General features: G+C 47.0%; 1 protein-coding gene across 1 annotated transcript in view; it reads right to left on the minus strand.

Annotated features, from left to right (window-relative positions):
- The window catches only part of LOC135375996 (uncharacterized), a 98,783-nt gene extending 80,861 nt beyond the window's left edge, over positions 1 to 17,922 (minus strand). The window contains exon 1 of the mRNA XM_064608626.1: positions 17,769 to 17,922. Coding sequence (XP_064464696.1) covers positions 17,769 to 17,867 — 99 coding nt within the window. The 5' untranslated portion in view covers positions 17,868 to 17,922. The remainder of the gene's footprint in view (positions 1 to 17,768) is intronic.
- Between the last annotated feature and the right edge of the window lie 388 nt (positions 17,923 to 18,310).

The raw sequence follows: 18,310 nt of genomic DNA on the forward strand, positions 1-18,310 counted from the left end.
TGTATCTTCTTGCTGGACGCTCAAAAGAAAAGAACACAGCAGTTCGGTGTGAGAACTGATGTTCTGAGGCTGGAACAACATAGAAGGGACAAATACATACAAAGCCTCAATTTGCCTAAGAAATTAACGATGAAAGATGAAAGTCACTGAAAAGGTTAGCCAGCTGTAGGAGTCGAACCCACATCTTCGGGATTGCCGGTTCAGGGCTCTACCAATTGAGCTAAGCTAACACGCCTTCCCTGCCACTTCCAGGGTGCGTCATCTGAAGGGACATACCAGCCACTCTCTCTCACTCATCCTCCTCTCACTCTTACATTTTTGCTCACTCACGCACACACATTCATACGACGGGATCGACGCAGGCGGCAACTGTTGAACATGCGAGAACTGATGTTCTGAGGCTGAAACAACATAGAAGGGACAAATACATACAAAGCCTCAATTAGCCTAAGAAATTAACGATGAAAGACGAAAGTCACTGAAAAGGTTGGCCAGCTGTAGGAGTCGAACCCACATTCGGGTTCGACTTCTACAGCTGGCGAACCTTTTCACCTTTTCGCCCCTCTGAAATTTGAGGCAGAATGCTATATAGAATTAATTTAAATGCTCGGGCTTCGGTGTAATGTACACGAATCCAAATTATCATAGCAGACGACAACCCTAACTGTTGTCATCGTTTTTTTTTATTATGTATGCACACATGAGCATTCACATATGTTCAAGCTGTTGCTAGGACTGAATTCTTAAAAATGTGCGCTACAAATCCATAATTTAGTATTCTTTGATATATTTTAACGTTTTGCACTTCCTGCCGTCCAACGAAATCGCCACCATTCTGTCCCGAGCGCCACTGCGGTATGCAAGTAAACCAAGTTTGGCAGAAGTTTCCTATGTAATCGTCGTGAATCTTTCAGGCCTGGTCAGGCCTTGCCTTTCACGCGATATCACACTGAGTCCCCGAAAGGCTCGCAATTTTCGAGGAATTGGCCAAAAATGGTGTTCTGGGCGTGGACTGGGCGTCGGAATTACAATGCTTGTAAGTGTATGTAAGTTTTGTTTATTTGCATTTGTGTGTATTGATTACAGGTGCCAGTGGATGCCATTGAGCAGCACGCGCCTCATGACATCTTCGATGGCGCTACGATTTCTATACTGATCTACACGCTTGGGAACAGCTATGCTACGTAAGTGAAGACCCGTTTTCTGGAATGCAGTTCGTGCAAGTTCACTGGAGGGACCGCGTTCGGGATAAATCCACGGCGGGTCTGGTAACGTCACGAGAACCGAACACGCGCTGACAGCGAATTCACACGAGGAGGTGCACGCGGGAGATCACATCTGCCACTGTGGCTGCCCTCGGCGCACGATTCCAGGATTCGTGCTTTTCCACTACACTTCAAGAGGTGACGTCAAGGTGAGACGAAGATAGACCTCGTGCGCGCTTATCACCAAATCCCCATGGCACAAGAAGACATTTCCAAGACGGCTATCACCACCCCGTTTGGTTTGTAGAGTGCCTGCGAATACCTTTCGGGCTGCGAAATGCCGCACAGACGTTCCAAAGGTTTATCGATTCGGTAACCCGTGGCCTCCCGTTCGTCTACGCCTATATTGACGATCTGCTGGTCGCTAGCCGCTCGCCTGAGGAACACGCCCAACACCTCCGTGCGCTCTTCATGCGACTCCAACAGCATGGCATCGTGATCAACGCCGCGAAGAGCGAATTCGGCGTTACCGAACTCGACTTCCTTGGACACCGGATAACCAAAGACGGCATTCTCCCCCTACCATCCAAAGTCGCCGCTATCCGCAGTTTCCCCCGACCTGACTCCATCACCAAGCTGCGCCAATTCCTCGGGATGGTAAATTTTTACCGCCGTTTCGTCCCTTCCATCGCGGCTACTCTCCAACCACTTGACGACCTCCTATCATCGCGCAAGCAGCGTTCGTCGACCTTACTCTGGACACCTGAAGCCACAAGCGCATTCAAGAAGATACGACTTGACATCGCTGCAGCATCCCTACTCATTCACCCACGGCACGACGCCCCAACATGCGTCATGGTGGATGCCTCCGATACTGCCGTCGGCGCGGTGCTCCAGCAGCGGGTGTCTTCTTCGTGACAGCCTTTGGCATTTTTCTCGCGTAAGCAGAAACCCGCAGAAAGACGATACAGCACATTTGGTCGTGAGCTTCTCGCTGCTTACCTCACCGTGAAGCACTTCAGGCATTTTCTTGAGGGTCGTTCTTTCACCATCTACACCGACCACAAACCGCTCACCTACTCATTGTCATCTGCTGGAAGTTCATACGCACCAAGAGAGATTCGACATCTTTCCTTTATCTCCGAATTCACTAAGGATATTCAGCACGTGAGCGGAGCTAACATCCCCGTCGCGGACGCTCTCAGCCGCGCCGTCACCAACATCCAGACCGCCGACCCACTGACACCACAGCCATTATCCTTGGATGCCTTAACCAAAGCGCAAGCCGGAGACAACGAGCTATCCTCCTTCCGCGCGAGCAAGTCTACCGCCTTGTCGATTGAGGATGTCCTTCTGCCCGGCGCCTCTTCAACTGTAGCCTGCGACACGTCCCAAGGCCATCCTCGCCCCTTCCTTCCCGCACAGTTCCGTCGACCCGTCTTCGACAGCTTTCCCTCGTTATGCCACTCAGGCGTCCGAGCAACGCAGAAGGCCATCACTCCGCGATACGTCTGGCCCCGGATGCATGCGGTTATTAAGCACTGGGTCCAGTCCTGCCTCCCCTGCCAACGCAACAAAGTTCAGCGCCACACCCGTCTTCCGCCTTCGACTTTCACACCACCTGACCAGCGTTTCGATTACATCAATATCTACCTTGTTGGTCCCCTCCCGCATTCTCAAGGCTTTAGATACCTACTCACCATCATCGATCGATTCACACGCTGGCCATAAGCAATCCCTCTACCTGATGCGACAGCGCCTACCGTCGCCTCAGCTCTCATCCGCGAATGGGTATCCCGATTCGGGGTTCCCTCGCTGATCAACACGGATCGAGGCACACAATTTGAATCGGCGCTGTTCACAAATCTCATGAATACCCTCGGCACCCGCCGTATCCGCACCACAGCTTATCATCCCTCATCCGATGGCCTTGTGGAGCGCTTACTTCGTCAAATCAAGGTTGCGTTGCGGGCCACCCCAGAGACCCCTTGGCCAGAGGCAATACCTGTCATCCTCCTTGGCATCCGCACCGCCTTCAAGCCGGACTTCGGGGCAACCTCAGCCGACAGGGTGACTTTGTCGCGCCAGCCCCGAACATTACCCTTTCTGCGGCGGACTTTGTATCCCGCCTCCGGGATGCCATGGCTTCTCTGCGTCGCGCCTCTACTCGCCAGCTTGCACGGAGACCCGCCTATCAACACCCCGAGCTGTGCCGGTGCACGCATGTTTTAATCCGTTGTGACAGCGTCCGGAAGTCTCTGCAAAAACCCTACACCGGCCCTCACCCCGTAATGCACCGGTCGTCCTCATTCTTCACTGTACTCATCAACGGACGGCAGGACAGCGTCAACATCGAGCGTTTAAAACCAACATGGCTCGACAGCACCCCACCCGCCAGTACCATCCCGGCTGTCTCATTCATCGACGGCTCCCTTCCTTCTCTCCCTTCCCCGGCCGCTACCTGTAATCCCAACCGTCGAGTCTACTGGGCGAAGCACCTCGTCATCAGTCGACGCAATGTTGCATCGCCTTAGGGGGGGGGGGAGCAGTTGTAGCGCCATTATCATTGTCAGCGCGCAGCCTGCCAAGGCGCGAGAGAAATAAATCGGCGCTCGTTCAGTTGCTCTCTGACGAGCATCCAGCGAACAGCTGTCCTGGTCTCTCCCTCGTCTAGCACCACTCTAAACCTAGTACCGTCTAGTAAAGGATAAGAATTTCATTTTTTTACCCTCTATTTCAAACGTTACCCTGTAACCTATGGACTGTACCCTCTATGAACGTTACACACATCACCTATAAATAGATGTCACTGTACTAACCGCAACACAGGTCTACGTCAAAGTTACAGCTTGACCAGGTATGGCTGCCTCTAGGACGCCTGCCTCTTCACAGACACTACATAACCAATGGTATTCAAAATTAGCTCTCATTTAGTGAAGAACACAACCTGTCTTTTGCAACATATAGCTATAGCATACGTAATTCATGTAGAGGTATCCAGTGGCGAAGAACGAGCGATAACTGTACTGTTGGGGAGACGGTTATCTAAAATCTCCAGCCCGTGGCGGAACTATCCCCCATCGGCGATGTCGGGTTCGAAGGAACTGTACCAATACCCTCCCCGAGTGGTGGCCGCGCTGAACTGCTCTCCCTGGCAGACGACGCTGAGAATGCGCTGGTACTCTCTGCCGACAGGTGGCACTGCGTGGCCTTACCTCGGGCACTGTAATGGTATCGCTCCTTCGTGCGCGACATCGCCGATAGGGGACTGCTTCGCATGGGCTTGAGATTTTAGACAGCCGTGTCCCCAACAGTACATGCGCAGATTCACATGCACTACAAATGGAAGAAACAATTGGAACTGCAAAATATTCATTATATAATTTGAAAACTGGCACTACACCGGAGGCAGGAGCACGAGGACGTCACAATACAGTCAGTGACATTCAGTTTCAACGAAGTATACTCTTTACAGTCCTCACGTGGTTGCAAGTCCCTATCAGTACTTCGAGAACGTTCCTATTGCTTTCTGATATCTGGGAATGACACGTAAGCGACGCGATTGTAACAAATCAGAGGCAGACGAGGAAGTGAAACACAAAAGGATGAGAAATGGTTAAGCAAAGAAGGGACGTCACACACTGTGTTGAGCCGTTGAACCGCGTTGAAGAGACGGACAGACTAGACAGACAGACGCTGCGATCAGCGTCGCTAGACTGTCCAGCAAAACACTCCACAACGGACACTTTGTAGTGAACACAAGGTACAAATACCCTGATTATGTTCCATTACTTCAATCAATCTGAACACAATCCGCACTTTATGCAGAAACAGAGCCACAGTAACGTAACGCACACTGATTCGAAACTCTCGTATTGTTGCTTGACGAATTTTTGGCGGACGATCTACCGGACGGATTCTTGTTCTGGAAACAGCTAGGATATCAGGTGTCCGAAAGGAACAGATGCTCTCCTTGAACTCTGGGATATACACATATATGCTGCTACGCAAATGACAATTTAACCAATAGAATAACAGACAAGAAAAAAGGGTTATATGTCTCCCCCTCTCCTCATTCTATTTGACAGGCAGCCCCAGTATCATTCTGAGTGTGCCCGTGCGTCCCCTTTGAGATAACTTATCTCGGACAGAAGCAAATCCAACAGCGGACTGCTTACACATGCAACTGTCTTGGATTTCTCTAACCGCTTTATGTTTAACCGCCGCCTTGAGCTCTGTGTTTTGGAAATTTAGGCAGCATCCAGAGTCCCTTCAATGTGTTGCCATGTTTCTCGAGGGCATCGAAAGTCTGTCCTTGGCTGCCTGTGTTTCACTATGGCTCCCAGATACAAACTACACCATTTCAGCACAGTAGGAAACACATATTTGTAAATAGCATCTGTTGATTGTACTGTACATGCCCCCCCCCCCCCATATAAAGGATCATAGTGGATGCTACATCTTGTGCGATAATGTCAGGAACACAAAAAAGCTAGATTTGAAACCACTCTTACGTCGTAGTAGTAGTACTTGAGTGAAGCTACGCAATTGCTGTCCCGCAAATAATTTAAACCATATGTTTCATCTGCCAGCGTGATGTTCCCCTGAAAAGCAATTCACACTTGGCCGGAACTACCGGTGCTAAAACCTATCCCTGACATGTGTAGCCATCAGGGAGGAAACCCAAGGGCTGCGGTGGAAAAGACAAACACACACGGGCTATGTCCTCACTGTGTATCAGCTGCTCTGGCTACTAAGAAGAACATGTTCCAAATTAATATAACATGGCTTGACATGATACGCCGACGAAAGCTAACCAATAAGATTAGTAGTTAAATGTACAATACATAAACACTTGCCATAACATGACAGTTTCCTCCCTGCATTCATGCGCTACCATTCAACCCACATAAAGAGTGTACTGAACCTTTTTATAGCATTACACGATCGTTTGACAGAACATGAAGAAGATTACATAGCACACGATAAAAGTAGAGTGAACATAATGTGCAGAAAAAATGGCTACGAAGCAAGCGAGCTGGTGAAGATGATGCATGATGTAAAACTCCGAGACTAGGGAACACAAAGAGACGTGTTTGTGTCTGTCCCTTCGTGTTCCCTAGTCTTGGGGTTTTAGATCATGCATAATGTGCAGCTTTCCATTCACGCCTAATGGCCGTAGCAGTAATGCATGAAGGCCACTGCTAAGTTTTGTTAAGAAACACCACTTCACGGTTGCCATGTCTAAATGAAACGTACCTGACCTGATCCAAATTAACCCTTCTGAGTCTGGAACACACAAAGAAAAACACGCAACACACGCCACAACATTAACAGATAGGCAAATGAGCTGTGGCGAGCTCCACCTTGGGACAAAGTCACTGACTGGTATCAACCTCTGACTGGTAGCAGGACGGTCCACGTTCGATTCCTGGTGCTAGCACTGACTGGCTTTTTTATGAATTATTTGTTGAAGTTTCGATGTGCTTGAGAACATGAACCATTCGTCAGCCATTGTATCCTCATGAGGTGATGAGGGTTTGTCATCCCAAAGAGATTCCCTTTCTGGCATGTGTCCATGTGGTTGCTCATCACTGCAGAACAAAAAAAGAAAAAAAGAAAAAGCATTTAATGACAAGAAATGGATAGTCATATTTACTTTATAATGATTGTGCACAACAAAAAGAAGACTCTCGCACAGAAGGCTGTACTTCTTGAGGTCTAACATCAAGTTACAAAATTCCAGAATATATAAGAGGTAGGTATATAAGAGGTATTGAAGGTAGAGAACAAGTAGAGTTATTGAGTTGTCGAGTTGAGTTGTTGAGTTGAGGGGGGAGTTGTAACCCCTTTTTATTTTATTATATGTGATTGTATAATTATTTTTATGTCTGTACCAACCCTCGCTCTCTACATTGCAACATGTTTTATATATTCTGGGATTTTGTAACTTCATGTTAGACATTAACAAGAGCAGCCTTGTGCACGAAAGTCTCGTCTCATTAAAATTTAGATGCTCTCAACAGTGTTCTTTCTGTTGTGAATCTCTATCGCAGCATACCTGCACATTGCTTTTCTACGTACTGTGACTTTGCAGTAAGAGTGTGGACTTTGGGTAAAAAGACTATACAGCACTGCTCAGGTATTTTAGCCTATCGAACAGTATGTATGTATGCAGTATGCACACAGTATTTGTGCACCGGACCCACTAAAAATGTAATGAATGTGGCATTGCCCACGGTAATGCACCAAGTTCAATACAATTATTGTAGAATCCAAGTATTTTAGCTTACATGTCAATCCAGTACCAAATCCAGTGTGAAGTTGTGAAAAATAAATAGTTTCAATTTTTCTTAGCTCTCAGAACAGAGACAGTGAATTAATAAGAATAGACAATGTTAACACGAATTCTGGGCTCTTCTTCAATTAAAGATTCACAGATAGTAAAGGCACCTTCCTCAATGGACGTTGATGACACTGAAAATTCTAAAACGTTATCAGAGGTGACATCAGCTTCTGCGTGTCAGAAAGGATTGTATGTCCAACGGTAATCCAGCTAACAGTAACAAAAATGTGCAAAAGACAAATTAACTGAACTAATGTAACGTACCTTCTATGTCAGACAGTGAAGCTTGTAACACCCCATTCACAGGAACCAGTGTCCAGAGAGCAAAAGTGCTTGAACTGGGAGATAGCAGCTAATCGGAATGGTGACCTTTGTTTTCCACCCTGAAAGCACTGGTTGTAATTTTGAGGGCAGATTTAAAAGTGGTGTCAAAATGTCTGCATGCGAGCGCACATGAAAAGTTGAACATAGGTGAATACTCAAATTATAACATCACATTGTCATACCTGTTGGTGGAGGTAGACTGCAACTAACGTGTCAGCAATTTCTTCATGCACCAGATGCAAGCCAGATCCTGCTTCATTTCCGCATTCAGCGTGCACCCGTGATAATTCAGAAGTTAATCGTGTTAATCGTGGTTATATCAGAGTAAGCGCAGTAGGACAGCTGCACAATCGATTCATTAAGCTTGCTATTTTTTATATCTGAACTTCGACTTACCTTTTTGCTCTCGTTTTTTGCCTTGATCCTCCGTGGCACCTTCAAAATGTTGTGCGTCGGGCACCTCAGATTTTCTTCAGGCGATTTCGTGCCGAGATTCCAAATTGCCTCTGGAGTCGCGCGTAACCTATGATAACATTCGTGGACAAAATCCTTGCAGTGGAAATTATCAGGCACCACTGTCAGCCAAGAGCTTCGCACTGCTTGGTCTTTTGGCAGCTTATAATAGGTAACACTTGAATGCTCCGATGAATTGTTCTAACAACGTAGCACCGTCGCATCTTCGACAACTTCGCCGAGGCATATCACGTATCATATCGCTCCAGCCCATAAAAGGCAAGGTCAGAACAAGGAAGTGCACTTTCCATACGACGCCGTACCAAAAAATATTCACATGCTTTGTTTTCGGCTTAGCAATAGCATAATAGCTGTTCGCTCATGTACGATGCACAGAGGACCAAACAAAAGAAGCCAAGCGGCCAAGCCAAGAGTTCATGCCAAGTCAAAGACAGATAAACCGAGAGCAGTGACGTTGGTGCGCTAGTGCGCAGGGTTTGCCGACGGTCTGACGGGCGGGCTTCGGAACTAAAAAAATGTTTTCTAAAAAACTACGAACAGTCGCACACATATTGAGTCTTCGCTAACGAACACACAGCGCGAGTATCGCTCAGTTCTTGCGGCACTTCAAAATCGGCATATGTGACCTTTAAGGTTCCGTCTCAAGACCGCAGCGCTCCTTGGTTACCTCAGCAAATCTTGAGATTCAACACAGGGCCTCACACCTTGGAAGCCCTAAGGTAACCGCAGGGCCTCATACTCTGAGGTAATCCCAGAAGCCCAAGCTCTGAGGTATTCCCAGGACCTCAAGCTCTGATGTAACCTCAGAACACCAAGCTCTGAGCCAACCTCAAGACCTCAGAGTCTGAGGTAGCCTCAGGAATTATTTTCAATAGGGCCCATTCCCAGAATTGCGGGACACCTACTCTTAAAGTTGGCTTAACCTGCGAACTCGATGCCCTCCATTGAAGCTATACATTCCGTCTGCTTTCCATAAAATATCCATTAGTACTGAGGGTTTGAAAAAAGTGTCCACATCTAGGCGTGACGGCAGAAGGTTCCTCGATTGTCCACAAGTGGATTGGTAGCTTGAGACCGTGACACTTTTTTTCCTGAGAGACTTATTTTCGCCGTGTTGGCTTCATGGCAGAATACATTGGCGTGTCTTAATCCTTTAATTACGTCAAAACTAGGGCTTCCCCAAAAAGTGTCCACATTGGACATGAAAGACTGTCTTGTGAGAGTCTTGTGCGCTCTGCAACTTCATGCGCAGTTGCAGGAGGTCCTAATTTCTTTCCCACGACGAAAAAAGTACACGATAGACCTACGATGGCTTTCAGAGTATTTCTAACCAAATTCTTCGCGCTGTGTTGCGTTGCTGGTCTCGTGGTATAGTGAGCGCGTTGCGGATTTGCGTTCTTGGGTTCAATCCTTGGTGTGGTGTTTTTTTTATACACATATCAATATCGTATTTTTAATTTCATTTATTATACCTGATGTACTTTATAAGCGCTACATCAGGGGATTTGTACAAGGTCGCACAGCTTAACAAAAGCACAGTAAGAAAATATATGAGCAACATTATGGGATGGGACTTTGTATAGGTGAATATAAGAAATAATCTGTTGAGCCTAATGCGGGTTCAACTTCTTCAATTATGTTCTGGTTCAATTTAAATACATTGTGAACCACGGCTAGAAACAAAAAGTGTGACAGTCCTAAATATGAAGAACTCGATAGTGCAACAATGCATTTTTTTGCTGAGCTGAGAGGACATGCTTTCGTTTGAAAAAATACACACAATCTTAGAATTCAGGTACACTTGCTCATAAAATTGGCTTTACCTGCCTGCAGATCACTACCCTAGGCGCGACGTAATTTAGTAGTTTCGATAAGATAGCACAGTATACTGAGTGTTGCACACAGTGTCGTCCACACCTGGAAGTATGGATTAGTTCATGCCTGTCCCTGTAGAAGCAGAGCGGCAGAACACTCACCAATATGACTCTTTCGTTAAAGGGACAGTCGCATTCTCCGATGTCAATTTCGAAACTAATGCGAATTCTAATTCCTTGCCGACCACTGAAGTGGGCCCGAAAATACCATTTCGATCCGCGGCGTACTTTTCGCGCAATCCGATGAAAAAGAAACCGGAATCCTTGCGCCCTCGCTCTCTAAAAGTGGGAGGAAACGTCACCCGGATAAGGCCAATCAGCGCGCGCCCTGGTCAAATGCGAGCCGCGCGCCTGTTTGGCGATCGCGAAGCCAAGGGAGCAAACATGGAGTCTGAAAACGAGAGTGATGTTTCTCTGTCTGGGGGAGATTCTGACGAACATGTTAGCGGTAGCGGCGACGATTTAATGCTGGGTGATGACCCATACTCTACGGACCCAATGCCTCTGGAAGCCGCCGACCATCCACGAGATGTGGCTGCGGCTAACCCGCGGGATGACATTTTTAGGTGACGTATCTCTTTGCATGGTTGCCGTCGGATGTGCGAAACAGTTTAGAATGTTGAAATCGGCAGATGTCTGTCTGGAGTCTGCGACCCACAGGAGCCTGACGAGAGCCTGTGTTGCCATTCTGTTGCCAGGGTGGTAGAAATGTGCAACAGTGCCGCCGTGCAGTGCATAACACAACGCCCATTACTCAGGGACATGTGACTCCGTAGAGAGCTTCTAGTGGTGTACGCGCCTCAATTCTGCCGCTATGATCAACATTTTAGGCGACTCAAAACCCAGGACCACAGGTAAGCATGCTGCAGTGCTCTCCCGTTTGCTATATGATTACGACCGTAATGAATTTTTCGGTTTAAATGACCCCCCATCAAGATTCGGAAGGGTAAACTCGGGTGCTAGTCGGGTGTTGTTGGTTATGCAAATTGTCGCACCTAAAGTGGACAAGGGCTGTGTACAAAAGGGCGACTATTTTCAGCAGCCTTTTGGCCTACACAAGTTTGTCCCCCATAAATCGTAAGCGTGGACGACAGCCTTGGAACAATCCAGAGAATCCTGGTCCAACAATTCCATTAGGAAAAGTGAAGCAACACAGCCGCCTCAGCTAGTCTCGACATGCTCTCAATTATGCCAGTTAGCCATGGCCTGATTGGCAGCACAAAACCGATTGATTGGCAGATATCCAGTGGGAATTTTAAACTCTGAAGGAAAGCCTTACAAGCCTGAAAACAGAAGCACTTGAGGTGCCAATGAAGGGGGGAAGCATGTTACTGAAGAATGTAAGAGTAACGTATTTTGGGAGAAATTGAATTTTGCCGAAATTGGAGGGAAGATGGTTTGGGAGGGAGTTAGCAGTTGGAATCGGGCTCATCCTGAAAGAGGCGGACATTTTTTTGTTGTACTATGTTGCACATCTGCAAACCTTCCACATTCAAAATGCAGTAGACCCTGGAACTAAGGAAGGAAATCACAGGCTTTGAACTCCAAGGTTGGGATAGTGTCTGTTCTTCTGTTCTGGCCATTGTCTTCCCAACACTGCGGAAGATTTGGCAGGTGTGCAAATGCCCACAAGATATGATGCTAAACAAAAAGAAATGTCATGTGGAGTTGTATTTTCCAGCTGCCTGAGGTTCACGGCATACTCGTCATTCACAAGATGTCCTGGATGCGTTGTCCAAGCAATCAGGAGGAGGTTCCCGTCTACGTCTTATCAAGGCTATCAGCGTTAGGACCATCGAAACACGGGTGTCTTGACAAGAGAGACAAGCTGGTGCATACTGATGGCTGGAACTGGAGACATGTAGTGGCAAGATGAAAATTTTGCCGACATATAGGCACACTTCGTGCAAGTAAGCCCTTGGTCGTCCCCCTTGCCTCCCATCAGAGGTTTTCGAGAATACTATAGGTGTGTGGTGTTCTCGAAAACCTCTGATGGGAGGCAAGGGGGATGATCAAGGGCTCACTTGCACGAAGTGTGCCTATGTCAGCAAAATTTTCGTCTTTTCGTCATTGCAGTGTGGGGGATGTTTTGTCTTGTCACTCTGTATCTCCAGTTGCAGTCAACAGACTGTCTACCCGTCTGTACAGCAAAAACTACTACACGTGGCCAGTATTAGCTCTTGCATCAAATCCAGACTGTACTGCACTAAGTTAGTGCTGAGGTGGGAATATTTCGAACTCTGTGCAGATTGTCAATGCGGTGTAGTGACAGGAATAAAGAATGACCGTATAATTGTATTGATTTATCGTACAGTGGAGTATGACGGAGTGGCAATAACAAAATAGCTTAGGTTTATTTGCCTCCCATTATGTATGGCAGGCAAATAAACCTAAGCTATTTTATTATGTTGTGCTGTGGTTCTAAATTAATGTGGTGTAAAGTCTGGGTGGTTACAGGTATGCTGCCACAGGGATGTTAGGAGGGTTCATGTTGGCAGATCCATATCTGGTGTACTAATACGCTATGCAAGTGTGTGTCCTTTGTTTTCCTCTTCCTGGAATCAGGGGATAACAACCCCCTAGTGAGATGCGCCGTGAAGTGGGAAGTGGGTCCCCAGCACTTGCTGCAGCCATGACCTCCGCATCTGAAATATGGCCTTGAGTGTTAACACTGAAAAGAATACGTTGAGGGCCTAGCGGGTACAATAACAAACATAAAAATGACTATGCAAATAAATCTTCCCCTTTGCGTTCCGTGCAAAAAAAATTGCAATATTTTCGTGGCTTGACAAAACATACCAAATCCAGCTGATTCCGTTGACGTGCTTGCTGCCGCCTGAAATAGAGCCAGAAATTAGCAACAAGGCTGCAGTAGAATACTGATGCAACGTCAAGTGTCTCGGACGTAGCCAAACACAGATTGCGATGTTTCCACATCCCTGAATGCTGCCATCACGCTTACACTATGAACTGTAGAAACATCCACTAGCTGCAATAACATTAGAATAACGCTGTCATGTGGGAGTGTTACGTTACTCCTGCATAATACAGGCGACAATTAGCACAGCAACAACGCACCAATCTTTTTTCTCGAGAGTACGCGTACTATTGCGTCAGGATGCTGCAATCATTGTAATAATTTGTGTACATTAGTAGGCGGTGTGACTGTGACGTTACAATCGGCGGCGAGGCCAGGTGTTCGCGATGATGTTTACTGTGACAACTGATATTTTTCATCGCAGCGTAGCTGTGACCACACAGGATTGTCACTTACCTCCGTTACTGGTTCCTGCCCTTGTTCCTGATCGAATATGGTAGGCACGCCGTCAATCTTCAGCCGCTTCCGTTTCTGCCGTAGCCCGAGCCGAACTTGCAATACATCTTCATCAAAATAGGCGTCGTCGGCGAAATGACAGGAACAGACGCGTGAAACATTCAATCCTTGGGCCACACCACAGTAGTGGCTGGCGATCGCTGCCTCCCACTTTCGTTCCGTCTCGCCATTGCGAGGTCGGTGAAATGTAAGCTCGGGATTCGCGTTATAAGTCTTTGTGCACCCGGGCACGTAGCACCGGTTTCCTGGCTGTGAAATCGCACGTCAACGGCGTGAAATCCTAGGGCACACGCTGTGGTGCAAAGTACTTCAAAGCAAACGCGACAAGACAACAAGAAAAAGGGTCAGACGACGCTCAGACACACACAGAACTCCGGCGGGAAGGAGCGCCACCTGATGGTTGGTTTATCCGGGTGACGTCATCCAGTGTCGGCGCCTTGCGGGGATTGCCGTGCGCGCCGGAAGCGCGAACATTTAAAAATCGTTTCTGAGTCAACCAAGTGGATTTGTGCGGAGAAAATTCGCCGGCGTACATTATGAACGACAGGGAACATGTCCATAACAGTTCTGGAACACGCTTCCGGATGCGACTATCCCTTTAACTAGCTTAACTTGCGTAGTTGCAGCTCCTGTGTGTCGGCGACAGCCCAGCAGCTAGCGCATGCTTTAGAGCAGTTGTGTAGATTGCTCTGTCGCTGGACATTGGTACACACGGCGCTGATCCGAAGCACGTTTTAAGAACACGCCTTTCATGGTATGTGATGTCGAAAAAACACTTCAACCTGGGATGCTGTCACCGGAGGTGTGGCATGTGATGTGACGGAACCTCCCCGGTCTCAGCGGAGAAGGCGAAAGCTTTAAGCAAGTGTGGTCAACAAGACTGCACTAAAATTGATACCACCGACGTAGCTATAGAACAAATGCACTTGCCCATGCGCTCATGCGCGGCCTGAGTCCGTGTGTTTCGGAAAACGAAACTACCGTCGTCTTTTATTTCGTTGTGACTATTGGAGCGCTAGCCTCTACCCTAGATGTATTGGGGTCTTCGAGATGAAAGTAAGATCCATACAGACAATAATTTGAGACTCAAATGTAGTACCGGTTATCTTAATCAATCAATTGATTGATTGGATTAATCCAATCAATTAATTACTGGAGAAAATCACCAAGTGTCGACGCGGTTTTTTAATAGTTTTTTTTTATAAAATAGAGGTTCCGGAAGCGTCAAGTAAAAACGGGATTTTTATTTATTTAATGAGCGCATGCTAATTGCTATGCTCAGTAAAAAGAAATCTTTTAGATATGTAGCGACCACATTGAAAAAGGACTCCCAGCAGCTGGCTCATTTTCTTGTTTGCTTACTGCCGCGAGTGGTTACGTCGGGTACGTACTAAAAATAAGTGATCCCGTAAATGTAGCTACATTGGTACTGATTGACGAACAGCAGGTCTGCAATAGCGATCTCTGGACGTCCCTGTCTACTCTTTTTTAATTGCAATAGAAAATATTCTCGAGTACATCGTTCATGTATATATTAATTTCCACTAAGGCCATAGCTGCCTTTGCATCATGAAGTTGTTCACAAATAGACCAATCTATCTGCCGTGGCGTCGCTCATGATCATAGACGGCGCCACCAGTTATTAATATTAAGATCGTGCCTTTCTCACACGGACCAATCATTTCGCTTCACGAGCTTCTATTGCGCGATTTTTGATTTCGCAACGACATTCAACCAACAGAAAAGGCTTGATGCATATTTCAATTCTGAGCCACGCGTTGCGTTTTTTTCTTTTTTCCTGAGCACGAGCTCTCGTGCGTGCCCCACGTGCCCACAGTGTTATTGCCGTGCAGATGACGTTAAAAGTTCTCTTTCTTATCTCTCCTCCTCGTCCCTCCCCGAATTTTTCCTCCTCCCATATCCTCGTGCAAATCTGTCAAGTCGGCTATCTTGCATGGTTGTCTGCTATCCCGCGAAGCCGGCTCCTTTGCTCCTGATAACTACTAGAGTTTAATATGCTGCTTGCGACACATTTGTCTGGAATCTACAGCTCGTGATCCACCTATCGCTCATCGTGCGAAGGACCTGCTCTGTTATCGCTTCCGGGGGTAGTCAGCGTTTCACCCAACGCCACCAATAGGGAGAGATCATATGTGATACTCTAGCCCCTACACGCTTAAAAATGAACTTCACCACCTAGCACGCTCCTAACCAACCATCATCCCGAATGTTGAAAACGAGAGGCGGAGCCTATTTTGTGCCGTACATAATGGCACAAAATAGGCTCCGCCTCTCGTTTTCAACAAATCAGGGGCGAGAACGTCGTCATTCGGGATGATGGTTGGCTAGGAGCGTGCTATGTGGTGAAGTTCATTTTTAAGAGTGTAGCGCCGTCTGGAATAATGCCCCCCCCCCCCATACTGGCAAACAACGCCCAGATATCACAGATGGCCTGTCCCGGTTGGGTGAAACACGGCCTCCCCCCGCTGGCGACAATTGTATTGGTCCTCGCGCGATACACAACCGATAGGGTACAAGTGGGTCACGAGCTGCAGATAAACCAGTGATGCGATTGGAACGATCTGAAGCGATTGAGGTCTTGAGTGCGTTTGACGCGACCAAGTTTTCGTTTGAGATTCTAGTTTTTTGTTATTATTATTCAAATGCTATTCTCCGGGAGTGTACTGAGCACTGCGTACTCATGATATGGGCGTCTTTATTTTTCTTTTCATTTTGTGAGTATACGCTGTATTGTCTGTCGGGACTCTTCATTGTGGAGTCGACTGTATTAACTACATCGCACTTAATGGGCGAAACCATAGGACGTCCATAACATACCATAGGGAATACCATAGGATTTCAATCTTCATTGATACTTAATGTGAATGGCTGATTATTTCATTCCCCGCATCATCGCCAGCAATGGGGTTGAGTATCACTCCTTGCGATGGAACTCCTTATCCATCATCTCGCAATGAAGTTGTTGTTGACATAACCGATAAGCGGACAGGTGGGTCACGGGCTGGAGATTCCAGACAAGTATGTCGCAAGTAGCACCAGATTGCATAACTTGACTTTGAGGAGACGCACATAAGACCTCCTATTTCAGTTCCTCCTAGTCTTTGTATTGAATAATTTTGAACGCTTCTACAAATCTAGCGGTAGCGGCCTTCATAAGTTCGTCCGGAGAAACAGTGGGAGCCCGCCCACGATTGGCGGACAGGCATCACATGATGTAGAAGTACTACGTAATCACATGTCAGACAGGTTATTTATTACTATAAAATACGTTTTGAAGAATAAGACCACATGTTGAAAATTTAGATTTTAACTATTGCAACCCGTAAAAATATCAGTGAGATGTCCGCTATCTGTCTTTCTCTCTCTGCGTGTCGTCTCCTCCTGTGCCGTGACACACTGTCGCGGCGCTGTGGTATGACCGGCGATGAAACCTAGGAAAGTCGTTTACTATGGCCGCTGCGGGCAAAACCTCGCAGCCAGGTGATTTCTGCGGATGTCTGGATTATGCTCTGGTGCATCCTCGACGGGCTATCAGCTAGCGTTCTCAGAGGTGAGCTGTGAGGCGCCTCGCTGGTTTGTGACGTATCAGACTCCGCAAATAGTTGCTTAGCGCCAACAATATTTGAAACTGTATTGCCAACGGAACGCTCAGTGTAGAGCAGAGCTATTACGTTTCTGAAGCGCCCAACTTACAGGATTTCGGAAAAGCACGCAGTTTCTACAAGTCGACCATTCATTTTACAGTCAAGGTTTTGTTTTCTTGCACATTGAAAGTCAGTTTTCTGAAGGGGAAAAACGCGATCTTCTTGGCCTGATATGTCCATACCTCTCCCCTAACAAGGAAGTAGTTGCATGTAACGCATCCGGGAGACAGTCCCTTTAATCTCCCGACAGACCAGAAAAGCGATTGCACTGTTAGAGACGCCACAAAAATTTGGTATTGAACATTTATGTTCGAATTTAAATATGTTGAGCAGTCACTGCTACCACTGGATGGCTTGCAACAAAACTTGTTTAAGTTTGATTGGGAAAACAATAGTACGATAAAACAAGAGTACGTTTTTCGAAAATATCTGAAACTTGATTGGTGACTGAACCACGTCACTCGAGACATACCAGATGACTTCTACGACGAGTGGTTCGTATGCGGTACATACAGGGCAGGTACATACGGGGTACTGTGCACTTACATCTAAAAGATTATGGAGGCCCGGCTGGTTGTGGAGTCCTCGTCTTATTTGGAGAATCTTCGTAGGCACTGTAGGAATATCTCCGTAAATCGCAGCCATCGCGGAAACTCTGGTCCTTTCTTAGGAAGCTCGCAACGACCAACTGATTCCGCAATACAAAACGAAAGCCTCTAAACATCATCTGTTGAATAAAGGATGCACATGTGGTTCGTCCCTATTGAAACGCATTGCTCTGATTTAAGGCTCCCTCATAATTCTCCAGCATGCGTCTGCCAGAAGGTCTCGTACAATGGCTAACCTTCCAGAATGGTCTACAGGCCTCTCGAAAGCTGCATTTATTTACCCTCTATGACGTAGGAGAAGCTTCTCCTCTAGTTCTATAGAAACGTTTACCTATTGCTGGTCTAACTGAAAAGGATGGTTTCCCACCGTCTTTGAGCAGACATTATGGCCCACGTAAGGCACGCAGCATGTTAGATGTCATGTTTATTCGATAGGAGGAAGTTCGTTTCACCATTTTAAGCCATGTTCACCATCACATA

This window comes from Ornithodoros turicata, chromosome 1 (assembly GCF_037126465.1).
Source record: "Ornithodoros turicata isolate Travis chromosome 1, ASM3712646v1, whole genome shotgun sequence".
NCBI lineage: Eukaryota > Metazoa > Arthropoda > Arachnida > Ixodida > Argasidae > Ornithodoros > Ornithodoros turicata.